Here is a 26,917-nt window from a genome sequence, read left to right as displayed (position 1 = left end):
GAAGTGCCTCCAAGTTTTAGCATCTCCGGGTGTGCGCTACACATGTGAGGCAAAGGGGCTGGCCTGCAAGTGTTTTTCTCACACCACTGCTGTTGTAAAACGCATCCACGAGTGGGAACTCTATATAGACCCTCTCTCGGGTATTTTCGACATTCTCTTCCTCACTGACCAGATTTCTTTGAAGAGGTTGGGGTACCAACACTTTATCCCACCACATGCAACATGCTGATTGACTGTGGTGAACCCGTTCGTCCCGCTAGGACAGAGGCGGTTGGTGATTGAATAAACTTTACCCATTGTTTCAACTGCTGCACCGGGAGAACAGAATGAACCGGCTAGCAAGTCTAATGTGGATTGCAAGTGGAGTGCGGGTTGCGAGTCGAGTGTGGAACTATGGATTGTAAGTCTAATGCGGATTGAAGTGTCGAGTGTGGGTTGCAAGTCGAATGTGGGAGTATCGATTGCAAGTCGAGTATGGATTGCAATTCAAGTATGGATTGCAAGTCGGGTGTGGATTGCAATTTGAATGTGGGAATAAGAATCGTAAGTCGAGTACGGGTTGCAAGTCGAGTGTGCTAACCATTACATCATAGCAGCTTTCCTCTATGTTTGGAACTTCAATGAAATTCCACGGACTGAATTGGCAGTGGTGTAGAAACACAGCATGAAAATTTGTTTATTAAAGTCACCGTTAACAAATGCTACTTTATAGCTCAGCTTACACCAACTACTTTTAAGGACATTTTGAAAATTTACGGGCAGTTGTTCCGGAATAACATGGTAAAAAAAAAAGATTGACAGCTACAATTGAGGTTCGGCCTTCTGCCGTGGCAGTCTTTGCTTTATAAAGCATCACGTAACCAAGAGCACTGATATATTACTATTATTTTATACATTTCATTCCGGTCTCCTTCTAAATGTAAACACTCTTTAAGTGGCTGAAAACATCTGACTATATAGAGGACTGCAGAGCTTGAGTCCTTCTCTCTTTTAGCGCGAGCGAATACCTTGCGCGTTACATGTTGACACTATCAAGTAAATGGCACTGCTGTCTATGAAAGTGGCGTTAAATGTTTTCATAACGTGTATATGTATACATTACTAAATATAATCTTATTATCAGCTATGACCCATCCACTGCTATTATGGTTTCTCACACCCTGGTGATGCAACAATCAATTTAGCTTCTGCACATTTCATTTCGTCACTCCATCTCCTAGTGGTGGACAACATTTCGTAGGCATATTAAAGTCTGTATTGAATACTCCCCTCTTTAAACTGGCCTTAGCTTTGGCCGTTCACCCTGGTTGTTTATTCCCTGCTTTCCATGGCGCAATGGGATCTACGGATGAAATGCGCCTTCCAAATGTGCATTTTCATATTATTCACTAAAAACGCGTATTAAAATGACCTATATGAATATGGCTCAAGAGCACAGTGGTTAATGCGTTTGCCGGCAAATTTCCACGGGGTCAATAGTTTGACTTCCACAGATGCCTGCTGGTGTTGCGAGACATTACCAAACTTTGCCATCTGCCGTAAAAATAAACGCTACGGACCTTTTGACGTCATTCACAGGAATAGGCACAATTGTGTCAACGTAGATAGTCCCCCCCCCCCATTGTGTTAGCGTTATAGCACCCCCCTCCCCCCCACTATGTCAACGTGATAGCCCCCCCCATTGTGTCAGCGTGATAGGCCCACCCCTCTCCTCCCCCCCCCCCCAAAAGAACCAAAATATAAAAATGATATCCCGCAGCTAAATAAGTCCTTGCTGTTTTGTTTTAAGACACACACGTATCTAGAGCAGAAGAGGTGTTGTAGCTCAGCATGCCCGTCACCTGCTTTAACAAAGGACACCTGAACATGCGTTAAATGCTTGGGAACAGTGGTATGGCAGTCATTGCGCTGTGCTGTGAACCTGGCAACCCTAGCTATCTTCCCGTCGATGGCTGACGTCAGTGGCAGGTGATATCAAGACCGGTGCTACCCTTCCCCACCCCTTCACGGACGGTCACATCCAAAGGACGTGTGGTCTTCTTGGTTCATTCGGTAAAGTCACGTAGAAGGGAAAAAATAAAATGATCAAAAAATAAAACGTAATAAAATACAATTCTCACGACGTTTCGGCCACAACGCAAGCAGCCGTCCGTCCTCAGGTGGTGGTCATTCAGACGCTGTCTTTCCGACAGACCTGTTCTTCACCTGAGGACGGCTGCTTGCGTTGTGGCCGAAACGTCGTGAGAATTGTATTTTATTATGTTTTATTTTTATTATTTTATCTTTTCCCTTCTACGTGACTTTACCGAAAGAACCAAGAAGATGAATCCCTGCAGTCACGAAAGCTTTAAATCGAGACGTGCGGTCTGCTAGTTTCTATATTGAATACGTGCACACAATGGCACGAATTAAAGAAACGGTGACCAATAATTCAGTTACACGTTTTTTATATCCCCATAACGTTATTCCACCTTGTTCAACGCATTTACCTCGCATGACCTCAACGGAGTGATATCCACCAGCAAGCAAGAATGTGATAGTAGGGCAACAAAAAAAAACGATGGAATTTGACGTGAAAACAGCGTGTGCCTGCTTGCGCCTGCATGTGCGGCGCAACGCAAAACGCCGGTCAAAGGGGGCTCGTCCATCAGGCTCCTGGAGAGAGATTGCGTAATATTATCCGTAGGGAGATGCGTCTGGCTTCAAGATGCTAAGATCGTCACGGGGGAAACGAAAAATCTGATATTTACAGGCGCAGAGGGGCTGCGCTGTAGAATAACCCGATGCGCGATGGCAACAACGGTAAACGAGGATCTCCAGAATTAAATAAAATACTCAAACCAAAACAAAGAAAACACAAAAAATAAACACAGCTCACGGTTACATAATGGGAATGGGGTTCCCCGCTCCCCCTTCACTGTGCACGGCTTGCACGGCTCTTACTGAAGCCTTCTTAAATATATCGGCAATATCCAAGCCCCTTGACATATGCATTGGACACTCGATATCTCTTTTGCTGCTTTAATTGGACAAAAACCAGAGAAGGTGACACGATTTGGGCCTTTCCCCCCCCCTTCTCTCTTTCTCCCAAGCAAGCCGAAAAACGGGCACTGTACGTTCGTTAGCGAGAGAGATGGCCAATGTGATTTTAACCAACTGGCTTTCCCCCAATGGCTTTCCCCAAACGCACAATGTTTTTACTGCAACGAGGGACGAACTGGCCCACTCACCCACTCCCCCTCCCTGCGGCTGACAAAAACATAATAAGGCAAAGAAGACGCTTTACTTGCCCTAACGAGACATTTTCTTTAAAAAAAACGTTGTTCCTGCCATTCGCCGCTCGCTTCCATGAGGATTAACATCTACAAATTGGAGCGTAACTTGAAAGTTCACGGTCTCGGGAGCACGAGGGGCAACGTGCCCTTCTTTTCGACTCACTATTTTTTCTTTCCGCCGTGTTCCTCACAGTGCAAGCACCTCCGACTGCAAGTTCGCTATTCGTGCGAGTTAATGGAGCCGGGGAGTGATAAATAAGAGTACTGTTGTACGCGGAGCTATAAAACTGTAGCGGCAGAATTTGTTTATGCGGCTTATTTGTATTTTTAAAAATGATTTTTTTTAAAACATGCAGCTTACAGCATACGCAACAATATTTCCTTAGCGCGTAGATTATAGAACGTATTCAAAGCTAGGGATATCGTACTGACTGTTAAAAAAAAACATTGAAGTGGGATTGGGCAGGGAATTCGTCGATAGAACGGATGATGGCTTGCGGTTGAAACTCACGACATTGGCAGCCAAAGGAGGAAAAGCCCCCGAGTGGACGTCCGCCGTAGAGACGGAGCGATGGAACCAGCTTGTACGCAAGGAGCTCGCTGGATTGTGGCACCGTAAGACTGTGAGAGATAGCGATGGCTTGGGGAAGCCTTCATTCAGTAGTGGATAGATCAAATGTAAAGATGATGATGATGATGATGACAATCATGACAATGATGATTATGGTAATGGCATGATTTATTTAATTAAACATTGCTAATGAACAAATTGAGCTATTAAGCATACCACGGGATTTTTCATGATGAATGATATTACATTTTACAAAGTACAGTATTACATCAAACGATTACTTGCCATTATTGGCCGCATCCATCCCCAAGTCCAGGGGTCGGCAACCTACGGCTCCGGAGCCGCATGCGGCTCTTTACGGGCTGCTTATTGACGATGAGTATGTATGTACTCAGATGCATTGCGGCTCTTGAAATACTGAATTTTGTACCGAATTGGAAAGAAATGGCTCTTCTTGTTATTTTGGTTGCCGACTCCTGCCCAAGTCCCATGTTTTACAGATTCCCTGAGGTGTTTGGATTACAGAGCCATAGGTTTCACGCAAAGGAATAGAGCGATGACGACAAGATACCACGAAGGCATGGACCGTTCAGTGTGTGCATGCTTGGTGCTGAAGTCTCATTGATATTTGTGGCCTGTCCTAGTTTAATAAATCCCAAAGGGTCGTGCAGAGAACGTCCCCAGTTTAATTTACACATTGCTCTGCCGAGGTCTGTGGGGAAATGTTATACCCGGTGCTTTTATGCATCTGGATAGTGTAATCAGCACCTTGAAAAATCCGACCAAATCCAATTTAGACTCTTTCGACAACAACAAAAACCAACGGGATATACTTTTTAAAAAATTTACATATAAACATGGCGAGCTCTTTATGGCATTATCTCAAGAACAGATATGAAATATAAAAAAAAAATCAAAAAAATCCACACATTTGTCACTAGCATGATATATGACAGAGGTCACAGTTTTCAAAGTACTCCCTCGTTAATGACGATTTCTATCCTTTTTCTGGCCAAGATGTGCTCATCATGACAGGATGATCCTAGTTAGGCTCGCATTTATTGCCTCGGAGGTTTCTGTGGTGATCCATGGCCCACATAGGCTACAGAAGCACATAATGTGGTTATCCTCACAAGGAGTGTGTCCCTATGATTACATCGATTCTGGTGCCACACATTTATTCACAATTTGTTGTCCACACATATTTGACTTCTCATATACAGCAAAGACACCGATGGGAAAATCACCCACCACGTGTCCGATCTTGTCAGATATTGTGAAGCTAAGCAGGTTTGATCCTGGATAGTGCTTGTAAGGGCGACCGCCTTGCAAAGCAGGTGCTATAGGCTGCTTCAGAGCTACGCTGTGGACAGCAAACGGCAGTACACCAATATCCATTGTTGTGCTGTACTTGTACGCTACCACATCCACGCTTTCCGCCTTTATCAACCCACACTGACCAGTGGTGAAATACGATTAAATAAATAACCCCCTCGGCCTAGATGGTAAAACGAGCTGTAAAATGCACTTGTGCGTATACGGCTCTTTTTGTCAATGCATGCATATTCCCTTTATATACTCTTTTGTAAATTACACCCTTCCACTGAGGTGCATACATCTTATTTATTGAGATATCTAACCTCAGCAGGGGAATCGTTTATTTTGTGAATTAGTCAGCTCGGGCGAAATTTCACCAGGACAGGGAAGTTATTGACCTGTATTGGGATTTCAGTTGGGGCGCTGGAGGTCAATGCAGCTGCTTTTATTGAAGACAACCACGGGACCTTTAATGTCTGCAAGAACAGATTGGTCCTCGATCCAACAGCCCTTCCAAACGACAAGCACCTCCTCCAGCACCGTGGGTCCTGGCACTGCGTGTGTGCGCATGTGTGCGCAGCAGAGGTGTGGACTCGAGTCATGTGACTTGGACTCGAGTCAGACTCGAGTCATGAATTTGATGACTTCAGACTCGACTTGGACTTGCATAACAATGACTTTGTCCCACCTCTGGTGCGCAGCATTTTGGCCAAGTATGATTAAATAACCCCTGAACCCATGGCCACCTGGGTCAGTTGTGTGCCCTCCTGCTAGCAAGCTTTCGGCACTTCACGTGGCCTCAAGGTGCACCTAGCCTGGCACAAATACCTGGCGGTTGTTGTCGTGCGGCAACATTGCTCTTTGCCTTGGTCACTGTCCAACCAAATACTCAACCGGGCGGCATCTGAGAGTCGATGAGATTCTCTGGCTATATGTGCACATGCACAGCCCCGTTGTCAATCAACTAATGGACGAGGGACTCCCCCACCGCATGTGGATCTTCAGGGGCTATTTGACCATACTTCAAGCCATGCTCGTCGGTGCGGGTTGGTAAAGGCAGGGAACACAGACGTGGTAATTATAGAACCATATTACAACGACGGATCTTGGCACACTGATATCTCTACAACATAGCACAGCCCAGCGGCTGACTACGACAAGTTGCTAGTATAGTAGTGCGTGGTGTTGACCCATGCAAGCAGTAACCAGGCTCAATTTTACTCAGTTTCCAGGTGACTTTTCCAGAGGTGACCACAGTATATCCCTGTGGTTATAAATAAATAAAAAAGAGAGCTATATTTGCTGTGACTTGAATTGCCCTGGATATGGTCCAACATGTCCCAAGCATGCAATGCACGCCGAGTAAAGTGTGACTTCCAGCAATTAAAGCTTCGTGATCAATATGTGGTGGTCAAATAAACACCACAACCGGCACGCTGTGGGGAGGACTCTATGCAGCAGAAGATGTATGAAGCGGCACTACACATGCACGTACAACCACTGTGTATTTCTACGCACACTGGACTGTGAACTCTGGCACTCTTAAGTTTAATTCCTGTCCATGGGTAGCATCATTGGCGAGTGATACCACTTCAGCAAAGGCTAAACATTGTTATTTTTTATTCATGAATTTGTGCAACAAACGAATTGATTTCCTGGAATAAAATATGACATTGGCGATTGCATATGGAGGGCTGCGTCCAGCAGTAGATGGACAATAGCTGATGATGATATTGACAGCATAAAGTATAACTAATATATTACAAATCATCTGTAAAATAGTGTTTGATTGTGAGTTGACAATGGTGAAATGCACACGCATTAGCGTATGTACAGTAAGCCTATGAAAATACATTCTGGTCAACAACCAAATGGAATGACTGTGTTAACAAAAGATCCCTATGATACAAAGGATGGGACAGATATTCATTTTGCGCTACGGACGTGCAAATTCATCATTTGGTCCATGTCAAATCACCGTGATATTTAAACACAAACATTTTATTAATATTTATTGAAATTACTTTTTTTATTCCATAATCTATTCTTTTTAAATACAATTTTTTTTTATTTTAGTTTACATTTTGCTACAGCAATATACATTTGTGATAAATTGAAAGTTATCCAATATTGCTCAGTACCCAAGTTTTATTTATGCATATATATAAATACAGCATTCAATAACTCGTTACTATTTTCTGATTGAGACATGAAAAGCTTTTTTTCACTTAGAACATGGATTAATACAGGATTGTTAACAGAAATTTTTTTTTTTATGATTTAGAGCTTTGATTGGAGTGTTTACATTTTTTTTACGCATGTAAACTACATGTTGTATTTGGCCAACAACCATGGTAAAATGGTCCTGAATTATTAAATCCCATTACTGGGGTGATACAGCACATTTTTGTAACTTGAATGTCGTTAACATATTCAGTAAGTACAATGGATCCACATTTAGGTCGAACCAGTCGGCAGCACAATTGTACACAGAGTACGTGCAGAATAAACCTTCACATGATGTCTGCGCTTTTAATCAGATAAAGACCACTCGTATAATCAAGCGCGATGAGCAAAAAATATAAAATTTGGCTCTAAGTACAGTTTAACAAGTTGGACCACTCACAATGAATATGTGCTTTTTAAAAAAAAAATTGTGCCAATGCTTGCAGAGAGGATTTGGCACAATGTTGGCACGAGGATTTCAACTGATGCCATCCAGTTATTGGGCTTTGGTTCGAGATTTCCCACATGTGCTTTCTACTACTGGCACATTAATGAAACAAAACTGTACCGAGGCTATAGCCAGATGCTGCTGCCTTTGGAACAAATCGCATTGCAAATGCATATTCCAAGAAAAAGCGACCGAAGCCTCCTGCTGTTGATTATATGCAGCATACACAAGGGGGGCAGTTAAAATGTTTATTTTATAGAATGCGACATCAGACAAGGCACCAGACAAAATCATATTTAACTTATCTTGGCATGCCATCTTGAGTTACTAATCATATAATGGGAACAAATGCAGTGACAGAAAACAATCTATTCATCTTAAGTATTGAGCGTGTTTACTTTTTAGAATGATTTATTCAAACCGTTTGACTGGTCTTTCATATCGTGGACAGCGGAACTGTTATTGTCTGTTCAGCTTACAAAAATTTACGTTCCACATTTTTATTTTAGGGACTGATTGGCTTTTAACTCGTATGGTCATAACGCAAAGCAAGCTTTTCATATTTCTAAATGCTTCTCACATGTTCGCTGTTCCAATATGTTTTTCATAAGTTGTTTTGCCCTCTCTACCATTACATGCCTTTCCGGCCAGCAACGACATCATTCAAATTCATCCTTCAACCGTACTTCTAATAAACAATGGGGTGTTTTTTTTTTAATCAGCAGAGCAGTGATGTATGCATGTGACATTCACCCACTATGAAATGGATGCAGACCTCATTTATAACACCATTGATCCCATTCTATCTTCATTGCGATTTCAAAAGGGTAACTGAAGCACGATTCATTTTCATTTTTCCTGCCCCAATTATCCTGGGTAAAAATTTCAAAGATAAACGAGCAAAATGTCCATCACTATCGACTGCGGGATGATAACAACAAATCCATAAGCATATGGAAACATGGGGCAATTATGCATCTCATAGTCAAGGACCAGTGGCTCCTGAAGCATACTCAGCAGTCAGCAGCCAGCCTGGCTTAGACACGTGTAAGAGAAGACTGCCAAAGCACCGTGTCAGATCAGAACACATTGGATTTCCTTTTTTTTGGCAGGAAAAAAGCCGGTTCCTAGTTGGAAATAACTGCTATCAATCAAGATTTTCAAAATGCCATGCTATATCACATTCGTACACGCGCGCACATAAACAGCAGCATGCGAAAAACAAAAGGGGAGACATGCTTAGTCCGTCGTGCTTGAAGTGCACGACAGTCAGGGAATTGAGCCAGCAATACCGACCCGTGCATAATAAGTTGCACATTGAATAAAACATTTAAATTGCAAACTGCTCCGGCAGAAACGATATTCTGTAAAGTCACGTAGAATGGAAATAATAAAATAATAAAAATAAAACGTTCTATTATTTCCATTCTACGTGACTTAACCGAAAAAACCAAGAAGATGAATCCCTGCAGTCACGAAAGCTTTAAATCGAAATTTAACAATATTCTGATTAAAAGTTGGCCATGCCGCTGCTAGTTCTGGCCTGTCCATGCTTAAAACTGATATGGACCGGTGGCTCGGTGGTTAACGCACGACGCTGTGAACTTGGTGATCTCAGTTCAATGCCGGGTCACGACTAACATCTGTGGCGAGTGATATCTGAACCGGTGCCGGGCAGCCACCTTTACGAACCCACACTGACCGTTGTGGTGAATTGAACGCCACGATTGATGCCATGTCGGCAGACCTTCATGAGCAGTGGATTCACAATGGAGTTGCATATTATTGTTGCAATTTCGATTTAAAGCTTTCGTGACTGCAGGGATTCATCTTCTTGGTTCTTTCGGTAAAGTCACGTAGAAGGGAAGTCATAAAATAATAAAAATTAAACATAATAAAATCAAATAATTCTCACGACGTTTCGGCTACAACGCAAGCCGCCGTCTTTAGGTGAAGACGGCTGCTACGTGACTTTACGGAAAGAACCAAGAAGATATTGTTGCAATGTTATGCATCTAGTCAATACAAAGAGCATAAGTGGATTAAACATCTCTTACAACAGGTACACTTAAAAGGCAGTTTTAGAGACAAAAGCTGTCTTTCCGACAGCTCTGTTCTTCACCTGAGGACGGCTGCTTGTGTTGTGGCCGAAACGTCGTGAGAATATTAGTGTTTTATTTTTATTATTTTATTATTTCCCTTCTACGTGACTTTACCGAAAGATCCAAGAATAAGTATCGTTACTCTATTTACACGGCGGTTATGAAATAACGGAATGGATCCTGCCCAAAACAAACTGTCACATTGACGCATTGCCCAAGTCACGACTAAGCATGAACTAACTTGACATTTTCCTTAGCGTCCTGTGGTTTCCATCGCCTTCCTCTTTGACGATCTTTATGTTCGGACTTAGGATGCTTAGACCGATCTTCACACAACGGATCACATTGTACCGGCCGTCACTTTTCGGCCCGCGTCGCCCTTGCAACAGAGACCCGAAGTCTCCGTGGGTTCTCACCAGGTAATGTCAAGTTTCACCTCTACTACAAAAGTAATCTCTCTCTATATATCTATTGTACATTATTATATCACATTAAAGATGTATAATGTGAAATCTTTATGAACCACAAAAAGAGAGGGGTTTGAGGACTATCAATATCCTCGTAATCATTCTCTATCCACTGCTGGATGAAGGCCTCCCCCATGCCATCCCTCGTGGTCCTACATAATGCAATGTGCTTCGTTGGTTCTGAAAATGAAAAAGAAATGCACAAAACATTGAAGCCAAATGAGACGTCGAGGTGGGTATACATTTTACACGATAATTGACGGAGAGTAATCATTTTCGCCCAGTAAAATCGAAAGCATGCCAGGTAGGAACAGCCATACACGTACATCATTAATATGCCTAGACCCCCCCCCCCCACCACCATAATAATAATCTCGGTGCGTACACAATGGGTTCTTGTTAATAATCATAAAAATAATAAATAAAGTAATCGATGTGCCAATCTCCTACGGATTATGACCTTGAAAGAAAGTATCTAATGATTGTGATTGGCAGAAGTTGATTACATGTCCGCGTTCACTCCCAGTCGGACTATGGGCCAAGCAATTTATTAAAACGTGTGTCAGTGATTGGCTTAATAAGATTCTCAAGAACCACGGCTGTGGACTCCACGGCTCCTCCATCCACCGCCGTCTCCCCTTACCGCAGCCGTTATCAGCAGTTGGCATAACTTAAGTGTGGATGCAATCAGTGTGCTATGTCTAACCCTTCAAATATATCTCGATACGGCAATTATATGGAGGCACTGCGTATTAAAACAAAAAACCACCCACCGCGTAGCTAGCTATAAAACATCGGTCACTACTTTTTCACTGCATATTAAAAACGACTGTGGGTTTTCTTCTTCTGCTGCTGCTATTCTACGTATTTGATGTAATATGCACCATATCACAGAATTGGAATTGATGAGTTTTATTTAAGATGTGAAATTACTCTCTCACCAAATCGCCAGAAATGTGCCCGGTCCCATCACAGCTTGAAAGCAAAGCCTAGCTGAACCTGGATATTGCTCGGATGTGCAACCACCATGCATAATAACAGGTGTTATAGGCTGTGGGATTCAGTGGTGGGCAACAGAGGGCAGTGGTGTACTATACTTCTATGTTCCCGCGTCTATACGTTCTGCCTTTACCAACCCACACTGACCAGGGTGGTGAATTATTGTCCAATAACCCCTAAGACTTAAGAAGGCATTGTGGGAGGCCCTTAACCAGCAGTTGATTGGCGAAAGGGCTGTACATTTACCACAGATAAAACGCACAGCCTCTTACACGTGTCCCACATATATTGTTGCATAGTTGAACATTTATGTTAAATAATATTTTCCATTGAGGGAGCAGAAATTCAAAACCGCCAAACAGATGTTATTATAATATTTAGATGGCTATATCAATCCGTTGAGGTTAAAAATGTCACGTTACATCATAGCTGTGGAACAATGCCCCATTATTAGCTTTCTTGGTGATTTGAATCACGTTTCCCACATAGAAATGGATTATTTAATATTTTCGACTAAAGTTATTTTGTTTGAATTAACGTTTGCAGTTACATGCTAGGACACATCGACTTTTTACATAGTGATTAAATCACTCGTAAGCAGCCTCCAGGCGAGGACTACCCACAGTAAAGTTAAAGGTGCAGCCGGAAATTTCTGGCTTACACCGTTGCCGGTAGCAGGAATGTTTGGCCTACTCTTCCACACTGGCCAGTCAACTTGTCAAAGGTGGCAGTACCCAGACTTTACCCCCACCACACGTGTTTTGGAGGCGGGCGGGGGGGGGGGCAGATTTAAGAAACTTGGACATTATTTTAAATACTGTGCCAGGAGATCAAACCTGACCGACCACCTCTGGATTTCAAGTCCAGCGTGGTAACCAGGACACCACGGCAGTGTAAACGCATCTGAATACATTGCCGTAAAATGTATGTGGGGAGCGGTAGTGTGCCGGTTAGCGCTGCGCTACGAACCCAGCGACCTGAGTTCGAATCCCGCTCACGGTCAACACCAGTGACGATTATCTTAACCGGTGTTGGGCCTCCCCTACGTCGGCTCAGCCTCACATGAGTACCTGGTGCGATGTGTAAAAACTTCGCCACTCAGGAGACAAAGACGGCCAGGCATATGGTGCTGGCCACCCACCCCCTCGTGTGCCGTGCTGGCCTTCATAGGTGCTTGCTAACAGCACTTGCCACAACATTCTGTCAAGGCTATCGGGGGGGAAATCTTTGTCTTTGTGAAATGTATGCTTGGCTTGAAAAATCCACTCTATAGTGGATGTTTTGGCCAACATCGCTGCATTCGGACTGCGATGAATTTCCGTATTCTGGCGAAGGTTTTGGCTTGAAAAATCCACTCTATATTGGATGTTTTGGCCAACATTGCTGCATTTGGACTGCGATGAATTTCCGTATTCTGGCGAAGGTTTTGGCTTGAAAAATCCACTCTATATTGGATGTTTTGGCCAACATCGCTGCATTCGGACTGCAATGAATTTCCGTATTCTGGCGAAGGTTAAATAATGCAATAGGATTAATTGGGTCTTTAACGCCAGGTGAAGGCACTTGTACAATATTGCAGTCATCGGCGCCGAGGTGCGATCATGTCTGAGAGCTGGATGTTTGGCAGTGGTGGACAATATCAAATTACAATGCATTTGTTTTTTTTCTGGCTTGAGCGATGATGATGGAGCCTTTTGTCCCTACCCACACACACTGGAAACACTTAGCATGCACAAGCGGCAACCCACTGCCTTGCATGAGGATCCCATCCAATCTGCCAGAATAGTGCATCATTGCTTTGGAAAGTTTATCACTTTATTGCAGTGTACACGATTAATTGTGAGGATACAATTTTCTAAATTAAAAACACAGCCCTTGGCTGTGCAATGTGACTGAAAGATTGCATAACAGTGTGTGGGCACTATTATAATCAGCAATGTGCTTGAAGAAAAAAATATATATTGTACTCAGGTTGTAAATGTTGTGGCTTGGCTCTCTAACACACCGGTGTGCTGTACTAGTGACGAATTGGCACGTTCTGTTTACGTGACAACCCTTACTAGTTGGCTGTGTCAGGTGGTGGTGGGTTTTAACGACACATTTATATATGTACGCAATCTAACCCCCAAAAAAAAACCTCTTATGGAAAATATATATTGTACGTGTAGAGCCTTGTCATTCTACTGCTGGATGAGGGCCACAGCATTCCACGTGGGTTGCGAGGGTTATTTAAACATACTTCACCACATATTCTTAGGTTTTTTCGGTAAAGTCACGTAGGTAAAAAATAAAATTAATAAAATTAAAATTAAAGTAAAATAAAAATCACGACGTTTCGGAAGCAACACAAGCCTCCGTATTCAGGTGGAACAGTCACAGCACGATAGCTCTAAATTAATAAAAGTAAAATAAAAATAAAATAAAAATCACGACGTTTCAGAACAGTCACAGCACGATAGCTGTATCTCAAGTGAGATACAGCTTTGCAGTCACGAAAGCTTCAAATCTAGAATACTTCACCACGCTAAGTCAGTGCGTGTTGGTAAAGGCAGGCAGCACGGAGAAGGGAAGTAGGCGGCACAGAGAAGGGGAGCACAGAAGTACTGTACAGTACCATAGATATTTTTGTTTGCACTGCTCTCTAACAATCCTGAACCACATTAGCTGGTGTTGGAATGGAACAAAATATTCGAAGTATATATATTTTTCAAAAATAGCATGATGATAGCAACTCATTTCATAAATATCCGTGATCAATCCACTGCTGTATAAAGGCCTCCCAGAGCTGCCGCCATCGCATGTGCGTACGAGTAACACATTCCTGCGGAGGGAGCTGGTAGGAACGTTGGGTTGCTCGGTCAATGGCCAGGGTCAACGGCGGCGTGGTGTATTCCGCAAATATGGCCGACTGTTAGGGCGGGCACAAGCCGGCGTGAGTAGGTTAAACGTTCAGTTTTATAAGGGCACCACGGGGTGACCAGCTCCTCCCCACCCAGCCCCACCCCCCAGCCAGGCCTACCCTCTCCACCTAGCCCCTCCCCACCCAGCCCATCCTCTCCCTCCCAACCCAGCAGCATTAATTGAAATATCATGTGCCGCCAATGCAATTTTTGCCACATTTGCAGTGAAGAATGCATACCATTACCTGCCATACAAAGTCATTTCAGGCCCCAATAGTGGCCATTAGACCATACTTGTTTGAACATACTGCACCACACTCCTCAGTTCAGATATCAGTTGCCAGTGATGTTAGCCATGGCCGAGAAGCAAAGGTCAAAGGTTACTGGTACAGTGCTCGAACCACGAGATAACTCTTGCATAAATATCATGACATTTACTTAAATATTTTCCCAAAACCCAATGCAAAACGAGACATGTCTACATAAATTTATTGTTTACCATGCTCATATGGATTTGGTTATACTGTATCTTACAAAAAATGTGTAATCATATACATATCATTGTGATTTGACATTGTACGTGCAGCCTTTAATAAATCCACTACTGGATCAAGGCCCCTTCCAAACCAAGTCGATTGATTGACCATAACTTCACTTCGCTGGTCTGTGTGGATTGGTAAAGGCAGGGAAGCCCGGGACCAGTTTAGAGATTACTATCCACTGATGTTTCCCATGGGCGGGAATAGAATTTAGATTGCAGGGTTCATACTGCAGTACACTAACAACTGCACCACCACTGCCACCCCGATACAGCATTATCCCTATATTTATGCTCATCTGTAACCAATCGAGTAGTCAACGCAAATAAACTGTTTCACATAGCATTAGTGAGCAGGACATTAAATTAAGAGCATACGGTGACAGACCGTCCTCACATCAGTGGCATATTTGGGCTCGTGTCAAACGGAACGCCCGAACGATGCCACCGCAGCAAAATAACCCTGGCTGGGGAAACACGTGCTTGGACCAACAAAGCAGCTTAAGGATTATCGCTCTATTCCTATCGAGGGGCTTGGGGGGGGGGGGGTCCCCCACTTTCTTCTTAAAGCAGAGAGGCGTAATAATAGCCTACCCCCCACCCCACCCCTTCGAGATGTCGCCTGCAAATAAACCCAGCCGTATTTGAAGTCGTCCTTGCGTTGCATTCGTGCGCAGAGCGGAGCAACGCCGAGCATCAGCAGCAGACTATGCTTTCGCACCTGATGATGGACGCTTGTGTTGCGCCAGAAACGTCGTGATCTATTTTATTTTATACCTACGTGACTTTACCGAAAGAAAGAACGAGTGTGTAAGGTTACGGTCCCCCGCGTGGCACGCGCAGCGCCGTCAAACTCCACCGCACGCACACGTCAAGACGACGACGTTTCATGTCATCCTCCTTCTTCACGAACCGCCGGACGGCTAAACGCTGGCGACTTGCAAGAAACACGTATTGCAAGATACACGTATTTCGCCCGCTTGTTCAATTTTTGGTGGGCAAAACATGTGACAGAATGTAACAGCCCGTCGGGCTCTTGCGAAGGCGCGCAATCGCAATGTCAAATGTGTAGGGATACCCACTTCATCTTTTTGGTTCTTTCGGTAAAGTCACGTAGAATGGAAATAATAAAATAATAAAAAGAAATCATAATAAAATAATTCTCACGACGTTTCGGCCACAACGCAAGCAGCTGTCCTCAGGTGAAGAATGAAACACCACCAAGCTTGGAGCGTATATTTAAGCTGGGTTGGAGGAGGGAAGAAGAGCGCCTTGACAAAATAATTTGCATATCAAGAGGAATTTAGCATATTTATGGGAAATGCGTAGGAGGTGGGCGGGGGGTTTCAAAGTCATATTATGCCCGTGCATTATGCAGGATTATCTGCATCAAAGGGAGGGGATGGGGGTAGCATTAACAAAGGGAAGGAATGTTAATAGTATGTAGCTGCAGTTACTAAACAACCACGTAAAAAAACTAAAGTATGAACTGCAAAGTATCATCAGTATACTAAATATACTCTCCAATAAGCTGAGCTACTAACAGTAAGTAATACATTACAATTCTATGTCGCAAAAAATATAATATGCTTCCAGCTAAACGTTTTTCTCTTACATCACACGGGTCTACCCCGTACTATATACTACCATAGACAAACCCAACATTAAATTATATACTGTACTTGTTATGACGTGCCCAAAGATAGTACTGTAATGCGATTCGGTGATGGCAGTTTTCGTGTTTACAGGGTGACAAAGGAGACAACAGCACAGTTGCTACGGCAGCATTAAAATGAGTGTAGTTTATCTCAGGCAGTTCTATCTGAAAAACGATTGAATCCAAAACACTCTTCGCTTGACGTACACAAATACTAGGACTCCCTATAGATTAGTAATTTTCTTTAGACGTTTGAACAGGTTGCCACTTTCTTTCATTTACGGGCAGCCATTAGTTCATGATGATTTTAAAGGTCTTTCCCATAGAGTGCAGTGCGGGGCCTGTAGCGGATGTTATAAAGGGGCCCTAAATAAAACACGTATCTATTAAAACACATCAATGTTTAACTTGCATAGTAAAGTAATTGTATGTTTTCATTTGCTATACAGCCAGATAATACGACAAATCGCTAACCTTAATCACCCAGTCGTTCATAAAAGTTGAAGGCAGTATAGTACTATAGTAATAGAGCAAGTGCAGAATCACTGAATCGGAATTGATAGCTTGAAAGCATTTAGTGCGGGGCCCTTGAAAGTACGGGGCCCGTAGAATATGTAGCTACTTTTGTTACTAGGATAATCCGGCACTGATAGGGTGTCGATTATCGGTGGGTTTTGCCCATATCTCACCAGGGTGATTATTGCGTGTTGATGATGAAGTGGAGGGGGGGGCGAATCCAGGCTGACATGAGGCGTTTATGATAATCGAACTTGGATTCACAGCGCTGCGTGCTAGCCACTGCACCACCGCTTCACACACACACACACTATGACCGCCGGGTGTGTTGCATTATATTTGATTAATGTGTCCGGGAATGCTGGCGCAAGCGTTTATTAAACACAGTCGAGTTCTCATACAGTAGTACAAACAGCTTCGCATTTTACCGATCACTACCCCACCTTCCTGTTATATAGTGACGAGTAGTCGGTGTTGTTTTCTTCAAATGTGACATTACTGCCGCATGCCATGCATGATCAAGCACACGCTCCGGCGTTAGTCATCAACTTACATAAATTTAAATATACATTTGCAATCACGCGGGCAAGTTCACTCATCGAAGTTTCTGTGATCTTCACGGATACATTTGATTTTGCGAAATTCAAGTCGAGCGAGCCTCGATGATTAACAGTTTGTGCTCATGCGCAGTGGACATTGTTTCAACGTGTGACGACTACCTTGTACGACTGTCACAATGAGTGCATCGCTCTTGACGGATGACAAGACGGACCCTTATAATTGTGCCAAGCTATCAAATCAGTCACGTTACACACATCTGATCACACACACACACACTGGATTGTTATAAGACAAACAACCTACTTTTGTTTTCATAATAAACGTGTTTGGGTTAGATCGCGTTATTTATAAATGTGTCGTAACCCTCCACCACCCGACACGGCCAATCAGCAAAAAAGTGTCACGTTGACAAAAGACACTACTTTAGCCCTACTCATGTTTTCAAATACACGGGGATAAATCCGTCTCATAACCCGGCAACTCTGGTACCATATGGACATTTGAACAAATACAATACCGCGTAGTATCTGCAATCGAGTGATCTCAATGGAAATGGGACAGTGGCGGGATAAAAACCCATTTGTCCTTGCGGCATTGATCACTGCTACCACGCATTATCACTTCCCTTGCGCGGTGGAGACCGGCGTGGCATATGAATAGGAAACGCTCTGACAAGTGCAGGGGCAGCTTCAACCATTCCACCCCCAAACTGTCACGACAACACATCCGCAAATATATTTCACACGAACACACAAACTACAGAGTCGATCGTCGATTGCCTACAACGTGAATCCCCCCACCCCCCTTCTCCCTTGTAGCTCGCATTGTACCGTGACTTAATCTCGAACGTCTGGACAGGCAATGCAAAGAGGCAGAGAGATGAGAGAAGCGGCACACACAACAACAAGAGCCCTCAAACGACCCATGGACCACCACCTCCAACCCCAACCATCAAGGTCGGCGGTTAAAGGTAACACACACACACACACAACTACACACACACAGCCATTCAACTCCACGTTATACGTACAGAAAAGACACAACGAGATCCCATCGTAGGGTTTGTTATTCACCGTTAGCATCATGCTGCATCTTACCAATCCGTTCGGAGACGCGTGCAGCATTCGGCTGTGAGCGCGCTGCGCTTTGACGCGCCCTGTTTGACACGAGTCTGCGTTTGAAAACCGCGTGAACGCCCAGCAAATGGTAATAATGTTGATTTGAAGCTTTCGTGACTGCAGGGATTCATCTTCTTGGTTCTTTCGGTAAAGTCACGTTGGTAGAAGAAAATAATAATAAAAGAACACGACGTTTCGGTCGCAACACAAGCGTCCGTCATTTATTTAATTTTTTCTGTCTACGTGACTTTACCGAAAGAACCAGAAATGGTAATAATCAATGGTTCTTTAAAACAGTACGGCAGAATACGGCATATATAAAGATTCACGCGTGTGTACAATGCCACCCGGGATACATACACACACACATGTCCAGTGCCACTAGCGTTGCGAGCTTTAATAAACCGTGCATTGTTATTATCATCTCGAGTACGGACATTCGTTATCAATAAAAAAAACAATTTCCGAACGTGATCATCACCATCACGTTATCATTGAACTCTCAATGTCTCGCCTTACCGTAAGTGGTATAATTGGCGTGACCGTGTCCACTCTCGCTGTAGCCTCCTCTGATCCAAAAGCCGGCTGTACCGTAATTCCCCATGATGATGGGGTTGTGGTGCGTCTTCTTGTTCAGCAGGAGTCCACGATTTGCCCACCCAGCCTTTACGATTCTACAACAGCTCCAACAGCAGCAGCAGCAGCTGTAGCAAGAACAGCAGCAGCCAGCAGCTCTGACAGGAGCTTACACACACACCACAGCAGCGGCTATATCAGCAAACAGCAGCAGCAACACACCACCGCAGCTATTGACAGCGGCTATGTCAACACACAGCAGCAGCTACAGCAGCAGCTGTAGCTGCAGCAACTCAACAGCACACACCACAAGCAGCTACAGCAGCAGCTGTAGCGGCAGCAACACAACAGCACCACGCCACAAGCAGCTACAGCAGCAGCTGTAGCGGCAGCAACACAATAGCACACACCACAAGCAGCTTCAGCAGCAGCTGTAGCGGCAGCAACACAACAGCACCACGCCACAAGCAGCAGCAGCTGTAGCGGCAGCAACACAACAGCACACACCACAAGCAGCTACAGCAGCAGCTGTAGCGGCAGCAACACAACAGCACCACGCCACAAGCAGCTACAGCAGCAGCTGCAACACAACAGCACACACCACAAGCAGCTCCAGCTACAGCAGTAGCAGCAACACAACAGCACACACCACAATCAGCAGCAGCAGCTCTAGCAACACAATAGCACACACCACAAGCAGCTACAGCAGCAGCTGTAGCGGCAGCAACACAACAGCACCACGCCACAAGCAGCAGCAGCTGTAGCGGCAGCAACACAACAGCACACACCACAATCAGCTACAGCTACAACAGCTGTAGCGGCAGCAACACAACAGCACACACCACAATCAGCTACAGCTACAGCAGCAGCTGTAGCAACACAACAGCACCACGCCACAAGCAGCTACAGCAGCAGCAGCAGCTGTAGCAACACAACAGCACACACCACAAGCAGCTACAGCAGCAGCAGCAGCTGTAGCGGCAGCAACACAACAGCACCACGCCACAAGCAGCTACAGCAGCAGCAGGAGCAGCATTCACTTCAAAAAAATCACGCAGGATCACGCGAGTCTGGATTCGTCACGTTGCTGCTCTCTCCCTCTCTGCTTCTCCTTCTTCCGTGTGCGAGCGAGCGAGTGTGTGTGTGTGTCCCCTCTGTGTGTACGTGTGTATGTTATGTATGGATGGGTTTTTTTTCATAAATGATGCCGGATTTGTGTGTGTGTGTGCGCGCCTGCGAGATGATGTCAGCGGCTGTGTGTGTGTGAGCTCTCGGTGCGAGTCGATGTCACTGCACGCGCGTGCGTGCGTGCGTGCGCACGTGTCTTTGTCTTTGCGCGTGTATGTACGGTGTAAGGAGTATTATGCAGGCGTGGTATGCATTATGTATGCCCTGGTTTTTTTTAATATATGTGTTGATGCATTCACTGTCCGGTGAAAAATGTTAATGCCCTAATGTGGTAAAGGTACGGATCTGGTCTGAAGGCGTGTTACGTGCGCAGCTGCACACGCAGTCTATAATCGTGTACACTTACTGAATGTATATTTTAGCATGTGCCTCCTACGCGCGTGCAAGGCTTGCGCGTGTTAGTAAGCGTGTACCAATGTGTTTGCCTGCTACGCAGCGCGGTGCAATTGAGCGCAGTGGATTGTCCGCTAGACGGACTGGAAGGAAGGCAAAGACGGTTGTGTGGTGTGGTGGAGTCGGGGGCTGCTTGGACGAGTCGCTGGCAGCGGGAAGGGGTTGGGCGCTGAGTGGGATGGTGGTGGTGGTGGTGGTGAGGGTGGGGGTGGTGGTGATGGTGGTTATTGGCAGGGGGCGGGTGCTTTGAAGGGATGGGAGGAGGAGAAGGAACGATGGTGGGAGGTGGAGGATGAGTCTGGGCAAGACAAAAAAAGGTGTTCCCTCTTTACGCAATACTGTGACGTGGATTCTGTCAATTAATGTGCCCGCTTATGAATGTGGATAGATTTTTTTTGTATTGTGGTTATCACACACACGTTAGCGTGATGCGTATTTCTGTATAGGTAAATTCTTAACGGTAATGTTCACCATCCCCGTTTCAACATGCTGAGCCAAGAGATATTTTATTCATATTAAATGCGTCCGATCTTGTCACCTCTCAAAGGTTAAGCAGGTGTTGAGCAGACTTAGTTAGGACTGGGGATGGGAGGAGGCTGTTATGGTTTAAGCCACGAGTCGTCCGCTTCGGCAGCGATGTTGGTCGAAAGATCGCCGTGCAGCGATGGGTTAACTCCATCTGTGTGAAAGTCTGAGCGTGTTCTCTTGACGATAGTCTTTTACGAGCACTTCGTTTGTATATCCCACGTAAAGCCACACACTCATTCATGGAACCGGTCACACAAGTCAATGCAGGACCCTCCAGAAAATGTCCATATGACTCAGCCATATGTCCATGCGTAAGAGTTGCTGCATTGTTATTAAGGGTATATGTAATATCTATTATAGAATCCTGACGTGGTGTAATGGTTTGTGTAGTATGCTTGCAATGCAGACGTCGCTGGTTCGATCGCCCGGCGCGGCAGTTGAAACAACGGTGAAAGTTTCCCAAACATCTCACCCCGGTCCTGAAAACCGAGCAGCACTCCGCGATCCAGTCGATCAGCTGGTGGCGTGTGGTGGGGTAAAGTGTGTCTATTGAGCTTCCACCTCTTCTAAGGCATCTTGCCAGCGTCGAAGAGTAGACCAAATACCCTCGAAAGGTATTCTCATTTAGCTCCCTCGAGTGAAGGCTTCCACCAGCAGTGGCTGTGGCACCACGCTTGGCGTAAAGTGAACCTAATGGCATTACACCGGGGTACCATATGACCCCGGCTCTCGCATAAGGTCTGTGATGCAGTCACGTTTAGTCTGTAGATGGTCGGCGATGCGGCAATCGACTCATCTCGACGAGCTGTATACCATGCAACTATTTAAAGTATAATTTTTCGATAACTGATTTTTTTCATGCTGATGTTCGGCGTTTCGACATCGCGGAGTGTGGCACTGATTTCGGATTGATTGGTACCCCAGTTACAGAGTGAAGTACACCCCTAGAAAAAATAGTGTTCCAGAAATAAAATATTTAAATGCCTCTACCATTTTGTAAGGATCATATGTAGCATACAAAGACAAAGATCCCCCCTCGTATAGCCTCAAACGACTTTTGCGACAAGTGCTGTTAGCGAGCACCTCCGACACACGAGGGGGTGAGTTGCCAGCGCACACAATAACAAGTAATCCATGTGTCAAATTGTGTATCAGGAGAAATGATTATAACTAAACCTAAGACAGTTCCTTAAGAAATATCCATTAATGACCCAGACAAACAAGGCGTGGTTATGTCCAGGGTCATTTTACTTTTCGAACCCATTCTTATTCCACGTGTAGTGACATCGCGAGATGTCACTGTGCAGTGCCGGCTCTGGAGAGGGCACGGCGTGTGGTGTAGAGACATCGCGGACACCACAATGGGGTGGCTGTAGTACCGGCCCTAGAGGGACTCGGTCAGCGCTGATTGATCGCGCTGGATGGCACCACGCTTGGCGTGCAGTCCCAGCCCTACAGGACATGGTGGAGGGGGAGTGCTGGCCGTAGGAATGGGGTTACTAAAGGCCATGGCACTCTGGTTGACCCGAGAGGACACGTGACCGGTTAAGTCTACAAAGGGGCCCCAAGTGGGGGCTAGGGGTGGTCACGTGGTCAGGGTCCAGATCCTTCCCGAGGATTCTGGAAGGTGGTCGTGGTCAAGGGTGGAGCCAGCCACGCCGCAGAGGATATAAGCCAGGTCCCCAGAGGGACCGGCGTTGTTGTTCAACCTGAAGAAACCTTCGTCTACGTTCTACATCCTACAGAGTATCCAACACGTGGATCTGGACCCGAGCTGTGGTCCCAGTCCGTAGTAGCTAGCCACGTTGTAACTAGTGTAGTTAGCCTGGTGGTCACCACCCGGCTAACTACACTAGTTACGTTGTGACTAGTGTATTAACTAGTGTAGTTAGCCTGGTGGTCACCACCATAGGCTGTTATTCTGTCAAGGGGCAGTTACCCCGTGTGTTGGTGTTAAATAAATGTGTTGCCTCCAAGTGTACGTCTGCGACTCGGTTGAACTCACTACACATGTAAGAAAAGTCACGTACGTGCAGTATCGTGAAAAATGAAGGTTCAACTTGCGCCGAGCCAAGATGCACCACCGTGTCTCAACACATGCCCTTGTCGAGAACATCAAGACACAACTTCGGGAATGAGGCTGAGATTAGCAGCAGGCTGTCTTTGACAAAAAAAAAAACATGTGCGGGCTTTTACGTTTTCTTATTAATTATCTGCATCGTGCCAACATCGTTTGGAAACACGCCGTGCAGCTGGAGAAACTGGTTCTGGGGCTTTGGCGCACAATTCTGGCACGGTTCCAGTGTTGACGGAATGCACTACCTGCAGATTTTCACCAACGCGTTAATAGATAAACGGCTTTACAGGGACTGTATCTTCGATCTTCCTCGTAAAAGTGAACGGTGATGCCAGAGATCCACATATTGACCAGTAGAGGCCGTTGTAGGGAAGGTGGCATGTTCTGGGCAGGATCGGTTTGTTGTAAGTTTAACACGTAGGCTTTTCGCGACCAATATCATCCACAATACAGGTTTTTTTTGGGGTTAGATCGCGTAAATATATACATGGCACACCTACCCCTCTATATAAAGAACGAAACAGGAGAATTTCTCACAAATCTGGCTGTCCGCCTGATGTAGCCCGTTGTAATTACTCACGAAACGTTGTTCTCAGATTGTGAATGTTGTAGCTTTGGTCTCCAACACACAACCGGTATGCTGTACGAGTAACGAATTGGCCACCTTCTGTTTATGTGACAAACCCTCACTAAATGGCTATGTCGGGTGGTGGCGGGTTTAACGACACATCTACGCGAACTAACCCAGAAATAAAATCTGTATATTATCGGTTCGTTGGGTTGGTCGAGTGGAGAGAACCCATCATGGGAAGGCTGAGAGATCCAGGTGCGCGGTTTGAACTTTGAGCCCACATTGAGGCTGGGCTAATGTACGCAAATATTCCATCGAGTTTAATTACTCACCTACTCGAGTATATCACCTTCGGTTTACGATTGTGCCACTGGATGGGAGATGATGGGCGCGGCTAGGGACGTCATCGACATCGCCAACCGCCTAATGCTGGTCGTGGCTTGTAGGGGTGTCCTGCCTTATGTAACCGTTTTTAAAGGAGTCTGAGTAATAGACCACCAAAAAACGAGTCATATATATATTTAATCAATGTATAAATTTAACTCATTATCCAGGCTCAAAACGATTCCAATTAATGAGTGATTTAAACAAAGTTGATTCTAAAAGCAAACTTTCTTGAAGTAGACAAATGAGATCCTAGACAAAGTGTGCCGCCTGTCTCGGCAGTCACGGAAGGGAAATGCACGAGAGGGAAAGTGGACCTGAAGGACTGGGCCTGCACAAGTTTTGTGGCACTTGGGATTTTGACACTGCAAAGCAAAATTAATGTTGGAAAGCGGAGGGTTATCGGTGGCACATTGCGACATATATAAACCTGGGGGCCTCAATTCGATTCCTGGCTATGGTTAACATCGGTGATAAGTGATATCCAAACCGGCCATAGAGGTCCTCCCTCCACCACCAGCCTGCACTGACCAACATTAATGGTAAAGCAATGCTAACTACCGACATGGTAAGCCTCCATCCAGCAGTTGTCAATGGTACTGCAATTTGACAACCCTCAATAATGGGAGCCACAAGGGCTTTTAGAGGACAGTTGTGTCACAGTGGTTACACGGTTACATTGCATCTATCACCTAGTTAACGGGAATAGCAGACGTGATATCATGTGCCCAATGCTACGCCATCCTTCGATTCCATAAATTTGCCTGGCAGTCATCTTACATTTTGGGGTAGTGAAAGCAAAAATATGTTTTGATGACATTTCAAAGGAAGCATAAATTCATGTCGAGCTGTGTAAGGTGTGTAATGTCAACAGTCAGATTTCCCACCACTCAGTTATACACAGTCATATTTCCAGCAACCATTCGTCAAAGTTTCCCCCAAAAGATCAATATAACCTTACAATCTTTCCAGCCAGTGAATTTCAACATTTCACGTTTCTTACAAATTATGGCACACTTCCTGTTTTGAAAACAACAGAGCAAACTCAATACTTGCCAAGAATATAAATTAACGTGAAAAATTACAACGATTAAAACCTCCTTAAGAGGTTAATCATCGTGTTAAATTTCACGTAATGTGTACGTGTACTTTTAACAATGAGTTTATAACCGCTGACCGCATACTGCATGACATAGATATCCGACCAATTGGAGAGTGAGCGGTTTTGCAGTCAGAAGGTTGCCAGTTCAAATCCGAGGAGGGGGTTAACTCATCCCATCATTCTTCCTCCTGCGTCAATAAAATAGGCAGCACCTTTTTTGGGGGGGGCGTCAATAGCAGTTGTCCGATGGGGAGACTCAACCCGTACCTGCAAGAACGTGGAATTTCCTACCGTTGGTTCGGAGCTGGAAACCGGAGATTGAGTACTGCCTAAATGCTCATTAAGTCAATTAGGATTTTTTTTATAAAAAAAAAGATCAGTCAAAGAACTAAAGTGGTAATGGAAGACAAAGCAGATCTCTAAAGACTTTGTTTTGATTTGTTATTGAGTGGTCAGTAGCCTTGGAGAAAAATCTCAAGCGCGAATATTGACTTGCACAAGTATCAGTGTCCAACTGTTTCCTAAAATAGGACTCGCTCCTTTGCCCTGTCCTTTGTGTTAATATAGCCAGTGACTTTGAGACGCAGCAAAGTCAAACACATTTTTCTGGAAGTATATTTATAGACATAAATTGTGTATATAAAGAGATGTTGTCCTCGGTAGCAGTGCACAAGTCTGATGAGATGATACACTGCTGTCTAAACTTATTTTATTGAGTCCACTTTAAATCAAAATAATTTAATTTGTCGGTTGTGTCCATAAGTCACGAGTAATGCGGTTGTCGTGTAATGGTTAGCACTCTGGACTTACAATACAGAGATCGCAAGGTAGGTCTTTCCAGCGCAACAGTTTTAAAAATACAAGTTTATTAAATATCTCCACCTCTGTGAACCCAGCAGTAGACATGGGCACGCCACTGTTAGTCAATCAGCGGGTCACTTGTGATGGGGTGAAGTGTGGGGACTCCGACCTCACTCTTTGGTTCTGTAACGGGTTCCGGAGACACTTGTAGATGTAACTTCTTTATTACAATACAACACTCCAACAGTCCTGATACTCTGTTACAGCCTAGGTACACAGCCTAGATACTCTACTCTGGCTACGCTCTGGACTCGCCCTCACAAGGTCGTAGCGTCGGGAGTTCCAGAGTCCCAGCGCTGGCTCTCACAGCATCCCAGGGTCTTCAGATGGCTGGTCGTGGGTCTTGGGTCTTGAGTTACAACTGGGCCCCGATCGTCCAGGGAGCTCTCCTTTTATGCCTGGTCCAACGAGGGGTGGGGCCGTGTGCACCACCAGACATCCCACAGAGCACACACAGCCCCCCCCGTTGGCGGCGCCCAGGGGATTAAGCGCCTGGGAACTCAACGCCTGGCGCCCAGAGGCTTAAGCGTCTGGACCCCCTG

The 26,917-nt window shown here is 44.9% G+C and overlaps 1 protein-coding gene and 1 long non-coding RNA gene across 2 annotated transcripts in view; one reads left to right on the top strand and one right to left on the bottom strand.

Moving 5' to 3' along the window:
* The window catches only part of LOC133345572 (E3 ubiquitin-protein ligase NEURL1B-like), an 85,245-nt gene extending 64,220 nt beyond the window's left edge, over positions 1-21,025 (bottom strand). The window contains 1 exon segment of the mRNA XM_061556473.1: positions 19,215-21,025. Within this exon segment, the coding sequence (XP_061412457.1) occupies positions 19,215-19,299 (85 nt within the window). The 5' untranslated portion in view covers positions 19,300-21,025.
* The window catches only part of LOC133345577 (uncharacterized), a 38,151-nt gene continuing 21,455 nt past the window's right edge, over positions 10,222-26,917 (top strand). The window contains exons 1-2 of the long non-coding RNA XR_009755454.1: positions 10,222-10,358; positions 18,436-18,547. This is a non-coding gene — a long non-coding RNA (uncharacterized LOC133345577). The remainder of the gene's footprint in view (positions 10,359-18,435; positions 18,548-26,917) is intronic.

The sequence above is a fragment of the Lethenteron reissneri genome, chromosome 22 (assembly GCF_015708825.2).
Source record: "Lethenteron reissneri isolate LAM-NWPU_2019-01 chromosome 22, ASM1570882v1, whole genome shotgun sequence".
Lineage (NCBI taxonomy): Eukaryota > Metazoa > Chordata > Hyperoartia > Petromyzontiformes > Petromyzontidae > Lethenteron > Lethenteron reissneri.
This window is presented reverse-complemented; position numbering and strand designations above follow the sequence as displayed.